At 35.7% G+C, this 16335-nt stretch overlaps 1 protein-coding gene across 12 annotated transcripts in view; it reads right to left on the reverse strand.

Annotated features, from left to right (window-relative positions):
- Window positions 1-492: 492 nt before the first annotated feature.
- COBLL1 (cordon-bleu WH2 repeat protein like 1) overlaps window positions 493-16335 on the reverse strand; it is a 159254-nt gene continuing 143411 nt past the window's right edge. For 11 of the 12 annotated variants that reach the window (XM_027589861.2, XM_027589856.2, XM_027589858.2 and 8 more), the window contains 4 exons: window positions 15308-15402; window positions 9400-10970; window positions 7336-7512; window positions 493-1779 (listed from right to left, as the gene is read on the reverse strand). In XM_027589861.2, the coding sequence (XP_027445662.2) occupies window positions 1693-1779; window positions 7336-7512; window positions 9400-10970; window positions 15308-15402 (1930 nt within the window). In that variant the 3' untranslated portion in view covers window positions 493-1692. The remainder of the gene's footprint in view (window positions 1780-7335; window positions 7513-9399; window positions 10971-15307; window positions 15403-16335) is intronic. The other variant, XM_027589857.2, reaches the window with a different exon arrangement.

Here is a 16335-nt window from a genome sequence, read left to right on the forward strand (position 1 = left end):
TCTGTCTCAGCACAGAGTCTGCTTGAGATTCTCTCCACCCCATCACTGCCCCCCTCCCTCCAACTCTCTCACTCAAATAAATCAATCCTTAATAAAAAATAAAAGTTGTCTTTCATCCAACTCAAATGTATTTGTTTATGGTTTGAAGTAGGGATCCAAATTTATTTTTTTCCGATTGGATAATCAATTATAATTTTACAAAAAGTCCTCCTTTGGCTAACGGTTTACAATAATAGAACTTAAGTTTCCATATATGAGGGTCTCTTCAAGTCTGATTTAAGGAAATAACAGCAACATTTAACATTTAATGTGCATCTGCCATGTATCAGGGACTATGCTAAGCATTTTATATGCTTAGATCATGCACTTTGGAATCTGAATGGGCTTACATGTACACTGATGGATGGTAGGCCTTACTATGACTTTTTTGGTTACTGGCTGATAGAGATAGGTCGTCAGGTGAAATTCATAAATATGCTGATTGACACAAGCCAAGTATATAACTTGCTTTTATTAAACAGGGGGAAAAAAATCAACACATTTTCCGAAGAGGCAGACATCCCAAGAGCTTTAGTGAAAACCAATGTAACATTCACTTGTTTGACCAAGCTTTTAGAATAAATGAGCTATTAGACTCTTAAATTAGGACTAGAACATGAATGAGCTCTCGACCCCAGTATAGTTATAAGCCAACAAATTAGGCATTGTTTTGCTTAACAGTTTTAGCTTTAATGTAAATATATATTATTATTTAGAATATTAGCAACTGAACTACATAAAGACTTTATCATTTTACTTTAATTAAAACCAGGATTTCTGGAACCTCCAAGTAGCCTTTGAAGTTTTCCAGTATGAACACGGACTAACCCCCATTTCTTGCTACATATCAAAAGTGAAATAATTGTCACAATAGATCAACATTGTCATAAGGTGATTTCTAAGGCTTCTGGCACATAAATGTATAATATCTGTGTGACAACAATGTCATGATTATATACAAAAAATATTTAAAATGTTCTTTGTGCAATTTAAGTTCTAAAGATTAAAAAAACAAATGTTCCATGTTAATAAAATATTAAAATACTATGAGCTTCCCATAAATTTGATATTGATTTTGTAATTACATGAAGAACATACAAGGCTTGCACACTAAGTGATTCATCATTTTAACTGTTGAACCGAATATACTTATTTGATATTAGTTCTCTATATTGTACTTTCAGCCAAAACAGACCTTAATATAACTTACAAACATTTCCAATTAAACTGTAACACTAAGGCAGTAAATGTCAGATCTATGTTTGCTTACCTATATATGTGTCACACAAATATAAGTCTATGAATCTCAATTTATCCTTTTGTCTAAGTCACCACTGTAGAGAATATGTAAGTGAAATCAACAAAAGGTGACTAATTCTCATTTGAAGAAAATGAAAGTCATTAACACCTTGTCTTAAAGTTCTAAAGCAGCATATTCAGCTTTTAAGGCAAAAAAAAAAAAAAAGGCCAAAAATATCATAACTTATAAATTCTGTAATTCTTCTTTTGGCATTAAAAGCCACAGCACAAATTCTTACACTTTAATAGACAATATATTAGTGTACATCTGAATATACATTTGCCAACATTCTCCATTAGGATGAAGGTGTTCTGTGAAGTACAAGTGATGAAGTGCATTATCACAGGCAACATTTAATGGCTGTCCTGGGCATCAGGGGACATGGAATGGCTGAGTCTTGACCTTCCATTCACAGATATTGTATTTGATGGAACAGTAACCTAAGAGAAAGAAACACATTTTGCACCCATCAATTTAAAATGGGACAGCTACCTAATTTTCAACAGTTACCACATTTTAACTTCTGCTTAATTGTAAATGAGAATATTTAGCATTTAGTATTCAATAAATCACAAATAATCAAGAAGAAATGTTCACTCTACCATAAAATTAAAAATGAGAGAGTCGTTATTTCCACAACAAACAAGTTAAATAATCCATTAACACATCTTAGTCTTTACAAAATTACCAAATCAACTCAAAGGACAAGAGCACAAACAGACTGCAGGCCAAGCTGTTGAAGAACATTTTTTGCTAAATTAATTCTGGCTCCCCAAAACTGCCTTGGAAAATGTAGAAAAATAAAGTGAAGTCCACAAAGCAAAGAATTTTTACAAATTTTAAATTGTATCGATGACATATATTAACTTGAAGTTCCCCTCCCAGATACCCCTTATTTATAAGAAAATACAGCTTTGGTTTTTAAAATGCTTTCATATAAGGACGCCTGGGTGGCTCAGTTGGTTAAGCGTCTGCCTTCGGCTCAGGTCATGATCCCTGGGTCCTGGGATCCAGCCCTGTGTATGGCTCCCTGCTTGGTGGGGCATATGTTTCTCTCTCTCTCTCCCTCCCCCTGCTCGTGTTCTCTCGCTCTCAAATAAATACAGTCTTTAAAATAAAATAAAATGCTTTCATATAAAGGGCTAAAAAAGTCAAATCTATGACTGTTATGCAAAAACAACTGCACAATGAAAAGTAGTTTTTTTCTCCCAATAAACCCCTAAATTCCAAAATTCTATGGCAAAGTCTCCTATTTATAGGAATGGTAAATGAATGAAATACACTAAGAATTTCCTAAATATTAGCTTGAAATTCCAAATTATTTAGAACATTTTTTAAAAGTCATATGCATTCTGGATAGTAAATAGGTATAATATTTTGAAATATTATCCATAAACATGACAAATATTTTAAGAAAAATGGTTAATCTCTAGATTTCAATTTGGCTAGTTTAGATTTGTAACCAAACATTATCATCTTCTCACACAAGAAGAAAACTGAAGTACAAAAGGCCACAGAGTCTGCCTAGCAACAGAGTAAGTTAGTGAAAAGGAAAATAAAATGGGCAAATTTAGTTTGGATTTGATTTCCTTGTGCTTCATTTGTTGCCTTTTATTAAATGAAGATTGATCATCTAAACTAATCAGCTTTCTTGACTGTCTATAAATCCAGAATGGAGTAGAGTGTTGACACTATCCTCCTGAAATAAAAAAAAAAAATTTTGTTTTAAGCATTTAAAAAACACACCGATGACTCTAATATATGTTTATTGTTGATGTTTATTGTAGCACCATTTATAGAATGGAAAAACTAGAATCCAGTTAAATGTCCATCAATAAGGAATAAACCGTGGTTCATTCATAGAGTCAAATACTATGTAGTCTTAAAAGAATTGTGTGTGTGTGTGTGTGTGTGTGTGTGTGTAATAAGATGGAAAACTTCAAAGAGATATTCCTGAATGTTTTACAGGATTTTATTTTTGTATGTATTTAAATATGTTTATATACTACAAAAGTGTTCTGGAAGGTTTCACAGTAATCTATCACGTGCAGTTACTTTGGTGGGGGATGGCATTTTGTTTGCTATTTTAAAAATTTGTATACTAAACTTTTGAGCATGAGAAGACATCATTATAGACTAGTCCATAAGTAATGTGAGGTCAGAAACCTTGTCTATTTTAATACATCGTACACGTTTATTTTAGTACCTGGCACAGTGTAGATCAATGAATATTTCTTGAATGGAATATGGCAACTTTTTATAAACATTTATAAAGTAAAAAAGTACTGCTTGAGTTTTTTGAATAATGAACATGACACAATAAAGATATTTTTTAAAGCAACATTAAAGAATTTACTGATAAGAGCATCTGCTTGTTGACTGTCTATCCTTTAAAAATTTTCGGGAACATTCATGTAGCTTTCTTATTCTTGTGAGGAGCATCAACTATGACATTCATTTTTAATTTAAAAATATACAGAAAGAAGTGCCAACCTAAAGCCTTTAGGTTGTTCAAATTCCAATCAAGGAAATATGAATAAAAAGCAGACCAATTAAACAAATAAAACAAGCCTGCAAGAGTCTGGGTGACTTATCCAGTTTTTTCTTCCTTCCAGATTTCCATGTAGCCAAAGATGAATTTTACATTCTGAGGAAATGGTTAATATCAACCACTTTATTTTTACAAACCTATATTCTACTTGTAACAGTGTAATGACCTTTAGTAACTGAAGCATCAACAAGAACCAAGAGCAGCCAAAGAAGTTCTTGTCTCAACACAAGTCAATGATAATAGGTTACTTAATCTCTTATTCTCTGAAAACAATTTGCTGATTCACATATAAATCTTAACACTAAACACATTATCAAATACTGAACTGGATTTATTAAAACTTTATAAGAAGACAAGACAGATCTCTGTGACTAAACTGGGGTCAAATAAGGGTAAGGTGTGGAAAAAGTCTTAAGAAATATGAAAAAACATGGCATGTTCATGACTACACTTACGCTAGAGCAGTCAACTAGATAATTGTTCTAATGTGAACCAATTATTATAATGAAGGTTAATTACTCGGGTATGAACCAGAGCCATAAGGCAGGTTGGTACCTGGAGTTAAATTGAACATCTGGGTGCCAAAACATAGGCAAACCTGGAGCCAACTTTCTGATGAACAATCTAAATCTACTGTCAAAATCACTGAAGATTTTATTTGGCACTCTTGCTGTTGTTCTATAAAAGAAATGTTAGAATTTAAAACAAACCAGGAGAAATGTTCAGTACAGGACAGAAATATGGGACTTAAGCAAAGATCGCAAGGAATTAGAGCCTCTTGTGTCCATTTCTACTTCCTTTTGCAATATAATTTTTTTAAAATATAATACATGTAAAATGCCCTGAACTTAAATACACAGCGCAATGAAAACAAACACAAACATATATATAATCCACCACCCAGGCCAAGAAAAGAATAGCTCCAGCTCCCTACTGAGCTTGTCTTTAAAATGTTGACATTTTCTCTATCACTAAATGTCTATCATTTAGACATTTAAAAAATACTGCATTAATATTTATCTTGACTACTTAAGATTTTTGGTTCCCTCTTAAATTATGTGCCTGTCTTGCTCCCACAAGCCCGCAGTAACCCCTTTTCTTTCCCTGTGGAAGTAACCCCATCATGATCTGTATAATTACTTCCTTGCTTTTAAAAATAATTGCCACCTACGCATGTTGTCACACTTTACACACATATATTTTTATAGGTCTTTACACACTGTTGTGTTTAGCTGCATTTTGCCCAATTTATTGCTATTTGCTAATCCATTCTTTGAATATACTATTTATCCTCTTTTGGGATATTAAGGTTATATTTATTTGGAGCTATTACGAACAATATTTCATGAATATTCTCACATGTGAGTCCCAGGACATAACACACACCTTTTTAGGGTATATAATTAGAAGTGAAAATACTGATCATGGAGTGTGGATATTATTAACTTTACTAGACCCTGTGTCCATTTTTAGTGGAATAAAATGGATTATGTAAAGAATTTTCATTAAACAAAATTTAGGAACTGACACTGTAAAGACTCAGAGCTATCGATAATCTCCTACTGAAAGAGATAACATTTAGCCTTAAGAGAACCTAAAGTAATGAGTTATAAACAGGATACAATTATAGGATCATCATTTAGGGCCTGCTTTCTATGCTGATTCACATCCAGCTCATTCTGGAAGCAATGAGAGTTTTGTAAGTGAAGAGACTGCCAATTCAGAGCCCATCACACCAAGCACACAGCTGCTTGCCTGTGCAGTTCTGCTGGCCTAAAAGTCATTCCCAACTTAATGCACTGTTTTCTGCCACCTTGTCCACTGAAACAGGTTACTGTATCCACTGACTTGAGTACAAAGACACTGCAGCTAGGTTCTGTGTAGTTACTGGGTTCTCCCGTGGACCTGATGGGCCACTGTTTCTCAGTCCCAGGCTGCCAACACCCAGAAGGCAGAGGCTTCATTTTATTCGCTTTCCTCTCCCCAGTACCTAGTACAGTGTTTTGTGCTTAAAAAATGCGTATCAAGTTTACTGAACTGAGAAAGCTTTAGATCAGAAACTCAACCTTAATTTACAAGGTGAGAAAGAGAAATAGAGAAATATTTTCATTAAGTAAGAATGTACAATTTATTTATATGGGCATATTTCCCCATAAAAATATATATGTCATAACCTGTGAAATACCAGTTTTAATATTCAAAACTACACTTTTTTTTTTTTTGCCACCTGGCACCTAAATTCAGACTCCACAAATACCTGACAAAATTCAAACCTAAGCCCCTAAATTACCCCGTTTCCTCCACTCCCGACAGCAGGCAATCTTTTGCCCTGTCTCCCTGTTTGCCCAGTTGGGAGCGCCAAGCCCTCCGTGAAAACGGCGGTCCCTCGTGGCTCTGGGAGGAAGGTGGCCGGTGCGGGCAGGGCCGGCCGTGGAGATGTGCCCGAGATGCCCTCCCCGTTCTTTCTCTCTGCAGCATTCCTGTCCCTTCGCAGATTTCATTTCTGTTGAGCTCAGTGTTTTGTTCAACAAGTCTCTTACTCTTCTCTAAATAGCTTCTAAAATGATTAGAGAAGGAATTCACAAAATGAAATGCCTAGGGAGTCAGGGGAATAATGAGTACTTTTCTTGTCTTGGGTGTTGAGGAACTTGCAACCAAGACAACTAGGGGAGAACAAGAAAGACATTTAGGGAGACGGAGGACAGCTTCGGGGAAGTCCGAGTGAGGGTGCTAGGCTCCAGGCTTCAGCACGGGTGTCGCCTCTGAGTGGATGAAAGCGACAGAGGAAGGAAACTCACCTACAAATAATTCCCTGCGACATTTCTTTGGCATTTGCTCCAAAAAGAAGTATACCTCCTCTCCTGAAGTTCTCCTGCATCTCAGTAAGGAGGAGCTAGCCACTCAGGGCATTAGTAGACTAGAATTTCTGTATTCGATGTCATCTAAATTCCTTAGATTTTCCCTACGTTTTTTTGTTTAACCTATAAAACAACGCCCCTCCCCCCACCCAATTCCCCCGCATACTGGTAGTTAACTTTGATCATTGTGGAAGCTATGACTGAAACCTTGCAGGTTCCTATTGCTAGTGCCGCTTTTCTGGAATAAGGAGGAGATTTTCCTTCTGAAAGAATTTTTTTTACTGTGCTGAAATAATTTATAAAATAAGAGTCCAGGGTACTTTCTATGTATAGTCATATAATAATGAGCAAAACCCATGTTCTGCACCTGGCCCATGGTGTGGAAAATAGACCGGACATATTTTTAAGTATGTGTAAGACTCTGGACTCTTTCAGCTTCTACTTCAAAAATGACCCTTGACATCAAAGAAGAACTTCTGGCATCCTCCCTATTCAGACTCCAAAGCGAGAAAACAATTTCCCCTAAGTATTAGTTTGACAATGTTGAAAATAGACCCACTGTCACCCATCTGATAAAGAAAACTTACCCTTTTCAATTTGGCAGCAGCCTCTCCAGAACGGATTGCAGTCAGCAAACTCTGTCGGATCTGTTCTGGGTCAGAGCTTTGGAATGTTAAAGAACTTTGTCTCTTAAGAATGAGTGATGGGCAGTCAGCTGGAGATGGTATTTGGGAATTCTGTTCATTATGTGCAGAGTTATTTCCCTATAAAAATAAATGCAAGATATTTATATGAATACCAAGTGAAGAATGAGCCATTTAAAAAAAAATTTCATCATCAGTATTCTTTAAGAATCATTATTCGCCACACTGGTGTTTTAGACACAGCTCAGTTTCCTTACCCACTGGATTATTTCTGCTGCCAGAGCTCAGTTGGAAGATGAGGGTATTACTTTCCCTTCTCTTGAACTTATAAGGCTAAGGAAGAAAAGTGGTACCTCTCCTTGCTGTATGAATACAGTGGTAATTTTACTGTCCTTGAGTCAAATGATGCTGATTTTGCCAGTAAGAATTGGCTAGAAGAGCTAAATTAATAACAAAAATTCCACAGACTACAAAATAACACATTTTTATAGTTACAACATATTAGGTGGTGAAATTATCACTTTTGACAGTACAAAATGGACAAATTGACAATTTTATATTGGTTAAATCTAACATAACTTCCAATAAAGAAATATTAATGACTATGCTACATGTAACAGTTTATTTTGTGTTTCAGGAAGTCACAGGGGCTAAATGATGACCGTGTTTTATTTTTCCCATGGACTAAAAATACATATTAGGAATTTCCAAATTTAAGAATCAAAAATTTAATTAAACTTCTTAGGAAAGACTATTTAGTAACTGATTTAACTGGAAACTATTATCAAATAATCTTAAAAATGTCTTTTTTAAACTGCCAAACATCTTTACAAAAGATGAGCTAAACAGAGTTCAGGCAATGACTCAAAAACTGTACTATCTAAATCAAACTTCTGTTGTTTAGGAATGGCATTCCATCCTAAGAAGAAACACAGGCTTTGTTCCCAAGAATTAATTTCTATATCCTACATCTCTTCCTGACATTATATCAAAGCTAAGAAACATAAATGTGAAATATATGAAGAAATATTCTTCGAGATGAATATTGCTTTGAGATTATGGAAAAATCTTTACTTGGCAGTGTGGTTAACGTTCATTTACTCTAGGAATGTTTGAAAAAGTACTATAAAATACTTCTGGAACTGTCACACAAATCTGAAAGTATTCTTTAAACACTATCAGAGTTAAAGGTACACAAAACATTTTTTTTCAAAAATTGCAAGGGGATTATTATAGTTCATACTGTAAATGTCATCCTTTCCTCTGACTATACTATTTGAATCTAGCAAATTATAACACTCAGTTGACCAAACACGAAGTCAACAAATGTCCCTTTTTATGTAAGTTATTAAGGTTAGACAGGGGTTAAATGATATTTTAGTCAACATACCAGTAACTGGAAAAGTTAACACTGAATTAACAAAAATGGGAAATGAAGAAAATTACATATTTAAACTCTGGCTTCAGTTTAAATTATTTATATGTATCAATGTTTGGTAACTGAGGTTGAGTGTATGTGATCGAAAATGCCTAGCTGAGAAATGTTTGGTTATTTTATCTAGTCTTTAAATACCGCTTATGTTCCTATATAATTAAAACTAATTATTTTGCTATTATGTAGAACTGGAGAGGAAAAGAAACCAGAGCATCCAGAAAAGTTGTAAACAAACTGAGATAAGCAAAACAGGAAAATAGAGTCAGAACTATAAGCTGGTACGCTATGCAAAGGTATGAGCAAAGAAACTTTAAATGACAATATTTGCTAATGATACAAGTACAGAATGATGACCTTTAGAGTACTAGCCAATCATGTTAAATGAATTATAATAACTCTGAGAGTAAATAATCAGACTTTATGTATCTCTACTCTCTTTTCCCTAGGGTAGCTTGCTATTAGATTAATATGAATTCAGAGCTAAGTAATACACAAACATACCGACATGCCTGTCAACCCCCATTTAGAGCACGCTGTATTAGAACCCCTTATTTTCAAGAAGGTAACATTACCTCATCACTCACACATAGCTGTGGGATGCCCACAGATTTATGCACCGGAGCCTTCCCTTCTGTGGCAGGGGGAGTCAGGGCGGCCACACCCTCGCCGCTCGGCTCCGGGCGCACTTTGCTGAGAGACTGGGAGCGTTTCACTACAGCCAGGGCAAAGGGGGATGGCGCAGAGCTCGAGTAAGGTCTCGGGGCCCCAAACGTTTTCAGAGTCTTTAGATTTAGTGCTGCTAACTGACTCGCAGGAAGAGGAGCGGGGCTCGGAGCGCCGGCAGGAGGAGAGGTGTCGGCAGGCTTCCGGCCGCCGCGGTCCTCCTCGGTGTGTTTATTAATACGCGGCTGTGGAAGAGCTGGAGCTGTTTCACTTAAGGGCCAAAGAGTTCGCCCCGGCGGGGCTCGCGTGTCCTTTTCCTCCTCCTTCTCTACTAGTTCTTTTGGAAAGGGGTTAGGGGCCCCGTGGACACTCCTGGCCGCTGCAGATGTCACATAGTGACCCGAAATTCTTTTTTGCATCTGCAGGAAAAAAGAACTTGGTTTGGTCTGGGGATTTGAAACCCGAGATTTAAGCTTTGACTCCAAAATATTGTTTATATCTTCCAAATTCGGCACGAAAGGAGCTGTGCCAGTGTTCTTCATCCTTCTGGGAGCAGCTTCCATAGGCTTCCCCGGGGCGACGCAGGGCGAGCTCTCCAGGCGGAGCACCTGATGCTCTGTTCTCGGGGTAAGCCTCAGTTGAACGTCTGCCTGTGGCTCCTTTGGACTTTCAGAGATCACAAGATCTTCTGTTTGGACTGCAGTTTCTTTCACACTCTCATCAGTGTGCTTTCCTCCTGAAGTATGCATCTCCTGGTCATCGTTATAGCCAGCGGTTTCTGAGTCCCAATTTTTCAATATCTCCAGGGATTTGGGAGGCACAATTTTGTAAGTAGTCATTCCAATTTTGGGTATGTACTCTCTTGTGATTTCATTTGAAGGTTTTGGCTTGAGATCATAGTCTTGTCTATAAAGTGGATAATTCTTTACATGAGAAAAAACTGAATTTTTATCATTCCCATCTACAGGAGGCAAAAGACCGTCATTACCATGTGGACAAATTGGATCTTTTATGGTGAGTTGATTTTCTGAATGTACATTTACGGGGCCCTGACTCCTGAATTTCCTTGAGGCATCTACAGAATCTTGGGGACTTGAAGATGAGTGTTGAGTTGATTTATTGTTACTTGGAGTTTGCACACTTTCATTGACTTTGAAGTTAGACAAATTATGATCTCGGTGATTCCCATCAAAGTTCTCAGTGGAGGGGACTGTCTGAATGGCTGTGTCTTGCATTTTGGTCTTTTCCTCACTGGGTTGATTCAGTTTTTGGTCTTGTACTAATGAAGCAGCTAGATGATTTTCCTTATAACTTTCAGCAGTATCAGTTTTATGTGCCTGATAGTTTGATAGTCTGTCAACTTCCATGTCCACATTGTTATTTTTGGCAACACCTCCCACATTGATTTCTGTTCTCCTCACTCCATTTTTCATATGATCTCCTGTGTTCGGTGGAATGACAATTATTTCGTTTTGATTTACTGAGAGAAAAAAAATATTGTCAAGTTAAATGTGAACAAAGTAGAAAACCCTCCAAGTTTTCAATGCCCGCCTCCCCCAAACTGAAATAGGTTGGTTTCAATTCTACAGATAATTTTCAGCTCACTAATTATACAAAAGCAGATAGTAGCATTCCAAAAAAAACCAGCATGGGCTTTGGTATCATAGAAACCTGAGTCTAGGACCCAGCTGGACTTACACATTACTTAACCCCTTTGAGCCAAACCCAGTTTCCTCAGATGTATAAAGGTGAAAAATATGTATTATATTTTATATGTCATTTATATAACATGCTAATTCGTAGGATACTCCCCAGAACAAGCACTCTTTTGAAGATAGCTACATTTCTCCTGATAGGTAGACTGCATATTTCAGTCAATGTTAAGAATGACAAAGAAACTGACAAATTCCAAAAATATATATATATATATATTTTTTTTTTATTTTGATCTGGTATTTTTCTATAACCCCTAGTGTATTTATATTTAACACCTTACATTAAAAGAGAAATAATCCCAGCAAATGTAACTAGTTTTAATTAAGGCAAACAATGGAAATATTGCCTTTAAGAGTTGAAGTAAAAACAAAATCTAAGTTGATTGTCTTGTTAATTAGGTATCTTTGCTAAAGACTCTTAGAGAACTTTGTTTTTAGTCATAATATGGGTGATTTCAACTACATAAAAACAATCATGTGGGTTTTGAGTTGTCTCTAAGAGAAAAGATATCCTATTCTCATGTCAGAGTCCATGTAGAGAAAACCACTTCTCTCTCCCCTCCATTACCTTTCCTCTTAATTCTAATTCAGATCTCCTGAAAACAAAAGTCACTTTGCAGTGTCTTACGTTAACAAGCAACGGTTGCCCGCCAGCAACATGATGGCAAAGGATTGGAATGAGGCACGTAGAAGGAAACACAGGTCTGTGAGTGTGCGCCATGTGTCTAGTCCTCAGGGAAGAGATTTATATACTGGGTTCCTCTAGTCAAATGCCCAGAAGAATTCTTTCTCCTGGATGACCAACTAGCCCTCATCTTCAAAATCCTTAGTGGCCTCCTCTTACAGATATGGTAGTTTGCACAGTGCAAGTGAAATGTGGGCCCTGGGAGTCAAATCGTGAAAGGATGTCAAGTGTTTCTCTGGAGTTGTATCATCACTCACTTTTACTTATAAGATAAAGAAACAATTTCACTGCCCAAAATGTCATGACCTCTTTTAAATAGTTCCTCTGTTAAAAAAGAAAAAAGAAAAATATGCATGCAAGAGAAAAGAAAAGTATGCTGTTGCCAGGTAAATTTGTATACAATTTTTTATAAAATATCTTCATCTTTGGGGCACCTGTGTGGCTCAGTCATTAAGCATCTGCCTTCGGCTCAGGTCATGATCCCAGGGTCCTGGGACTGATTTCCGCATCGGGCTCCCTGCTTCGCGGGAAGCCTGCTTCTCCCTCTCCCACTCCCCCTGCTTGTGTTCCCTCTCTCGCTGTGTTTCTCTCTGTCAAATAAATAAATAAAATCTTTAAAAAAAAAAAAAAAATATATATATATATATATATCTTCATCTTTGAAGATGAACTGCATGTTTTTTTTTTTTTTGTCATGGTTGTTATATCTTCTATTATGTTGCAAGGTTCTTATATTACATATCTAATTTTTAAATGGAATTCATTTTTATTCTTCCTAAAAAAAATGCAACTGATTATCAGAATACTTATTGTCTACACAAATGACCTCTCAATGACTCATAATTATTAAATTTTGTGACACATTTGATTAAGATTCATCAAAAAGACACATTTCTGCCTATGCTCTTATTTACTTGGTTGGGAAGTATTTTTAATAACTGTATGAAAAGTACTATTGTCAACACTGGTATGAGCACAAAAGACAATGGTCCCTGGTACCAGGAAATGAACATAAATGTATTTCCTTCTCTCTTGCTTATTTCTCATTTTCCAGTGAATACAGGGATAGCCCAGTTACACAATAAAAATATTTTCCAAAACAAAGTAAATCAACATATTTTAAATTCATTTCCCTACAAACCCTAATTGCTTTTAGAACTCCAAATGTCTATTTTTTGCTATTCTCTAATTTTGAATTTCTCATCAAAATCTCACAATTATTCCCAATGACAGGCCTGGAAACCTAGAATCACTGCTGAATTTAGTAGCTAATTCGTCCTCATACATACCTGATAATGACACTAACCAAATGTCAATGAATGGTTAGGCCATTTTCCCGTGATACAGTAGAAGGAAAAGATAGATTTTGTGCCATCCTGTCCTTTCCCTACACAAAACTGACAACAACATCTACAAAATGAATCATCTGACAAAACGAGGACTGAAACAAGTATATAGTGTAGGTAAAAAAGGAAAAAACATATATAAAACTACTTTTTAGATAATAGAAATATTTATTTTAAGAATCACCTAAATAATTTTAAAACACAGAAAAAAAGACCCACCTAGAGTCGACAAAGGTCATTGCAAATCAAATGTAAATCAAAAAAATATTACAGAAATATACCTGTGACCCTAGCACTAACTTGATGCCAAAATCTTAGCAAAAATGATTTTTGACTATCATTTTTAAAAGAAGGAAGCAGCATGCTTTCGCAGTAAAATTCTATTGGCCATCCGAGTATATGCTGTGAAGAACTAAATCAAGAGGAAAAGGACGAGGAAATTATATACTTTTAGAACTTCTCAGTATTTTATCTCAGGATGGTATTGACCATGGGGAAAGTGAACCAGAGACCCATTCGAATTAACCAACACATACTACATAGGTAAAACAACATATCTATATCTATTGATTTGTGACACTCGGATAATCCACATTTTATCCAAATATGAATATGTATATCCCTATGTTTTCTAAGAATCTTCACCTCGTTTTGCATATTAATATAACAGACTGGACTTTGAGAATTCATAAGCCAATTCTTTCGTATCTCCTTAAAATACCGTTGTACATTCCTTGTATCTTGTATTTGTGTAGTATCATTTTTCTGAAATTCAACCTTAAGTATAGATCTTCTTCAGCTTATGATGGGGTTACATCCCAGTAAGTCCAACATAACTTGAAAATATCGTTAAGTCAAATGCATTTACTACATCTAAGCTACAGAATATCATAGTTTAGCCTGTACTACTTTAAATGTGCTCAAAACACATTTAGCCTCAGTTGGGCAAAATCATCTCTCACAGAGCCTCTTTTATAATAAAGTGTTGACTATCTCACGTAACTGATTAAATATTGTACCGAAAGTGAACAACAGAATGGTTGCAGGCGTACGGGCTGTTTACCCTCGGGGGGCTGACTGGGGGCCACAGCTCCTGCTGCCCAGCATCATGCAAGAGTATCATATAGCACATCGCTAGCCCAGGAAAATACCGAAATTCAGAATTCAAAGTACAGTTTCTATGGAGTGCATATCACTTTCGCACCATCATAAAGTCAAAAAATCTTAAGTTGATGACTTACATGTTTTAACAATAGGTCAGTATTCTACTAGGTGCTATGAGGAATTCAAAGTATTGGATATAATTTCTCTGATCCAAAACACTGTCCAATCTGGTTGAGGAGACAAGACCTTTTAGAGAAATACATGGCTTCGAGTAATCAAGTAACAAAATTAAGTGAAGTGGCAGGATTTGGGTAGTAGTTGAATGGGTGAAGTTAGGTGGAAAATTATATTCCTTGCCAAGAAAAAAAAATGAGCATAGCCCTGAAGATAGAACTGAGTGAGATATATCATAACAAAGAGAAGAAACTCTCTTGACTTGGGGGTGGGGTGGAGGTGTGGAAGATACTGGTAAATAACATTACATAATTAGATGTAAACATCACATAATTAGATTAAAAATCATGCTGACAAGTTTCACCCAAGTAAAGCAACTTGAGTATGAAGCAGAACAGGTTTGGACTTGGGAGTCAGTAAAAAGAAAAAAAGAGAAATAGATCACAAGTAGATGCATAGAGTATACATCTTTAAGATCCAAGATCTAGGTTAAAAAACCTCTAAGATTTAACAAGAAAAATAGTACACACAGTAGTTAATAGCACACGTGAGAGGAATATTGCCTGAGTTCAAATCCAAGGTTCGCTACTTACTGATTACGGGGACTCTTGCGAATTACATAGTATCATTGTGGCTCAATTAACTATAAAGTGGAACTAAAAATAATAAGACCCGTAAATGAGTTAATATACAAGATTAAATTAGTTGATATATATATAAAGTTTTAAGAATGGCCCTTTGGCATATAGTAAGTGTTATGAAAACATTGGCTTTTAGTGTTTTTGGAACTCACCATTCTCCTGGTTTGGGCCCAATGACTTCAAGTTTCTTACACTGTCAACTACCCTCTCTTCACTGCTTGTATTATATACCATTTTATGTAGCCCTCTGCAAAAGAGGATATTGTATGTTATATATTGATACTATTTACACACACACACACACACACACACACATACACACACACCCCAGATGAGAAAAGAGGCAATAATTTCCAAAGACAGATGGACTGAAATCATCTTTTTTCTGCCAAATACTGGAAATTTAATAGCAAAGAAAAAATACAACTGAGAAGAAATGCTGCTATGAACCATTTGCTTTCAAAGAGCGGTCCTATTACAAAGAAGGATCTAAGAAGCTTATTAAAATGGACACTTTTACAGAAACAGTGTGTTTTTGTTACTATTATTTGTCTTTTAAAGAAAAAGGAAACTAAATGAAACATTTAAGTCTTGCATCTGGCAAAGCCAACTTCTGGCAAATCAGGATATGGACTGACTTCAACTGGTTTTTTGGTTTTTGGGATTTTTTTAGTAATAGAAGGGTTTAATTTGGAGACAATCCCATGCAAATTATAGTAAAACTTTGATAAAGATGGTTTAGTTTGCCTACTTGATTTCATCTTTAATCATGATGTGGCATGTCTAACACAATATAAGTGTACCGTAGTATAGATTTCAATTCCTAGGATCAAGGGGAAAGTGCACTCTCTGCATTATAAAGTTGACTGTAAAAATAATATTAGTAACTTAACATCATAATCTAATGTGCAGAATTGTTTTATATGTCAGTGAAAATTCTTGAGAAGCATTTGGTGAAAATTAAAAATTAACTGTTTCATTTAGACCAAACAGAAAATAGGCAAAACCTATACAATACAAACAGATACTTTTATATTTCAGTCATACAAATTAACTACATGCTATGGTTTATCTCACACAGGGTATCAGAATTGCTGAATTTGATTTTATTTAAAAACAAAATATGCAAATGGATACTTTATAAGTAAGCATCCTTATAATGATGGTGAAGAGAGTCTAA

Source organism: Zalophus californianus, chromosome 3 (assembly GCF_009762305.2).
Source record: "Zalophus californianus isolate mZalCal1 chromosome 3, mZalCal1.pri.v2, whole genome shotgun sequence".
NCBI lineage: Eukaryota > Metazoa > Chordata > Mammalia > Carnivora > Otariidae > Zalophus > Zalophus californianus.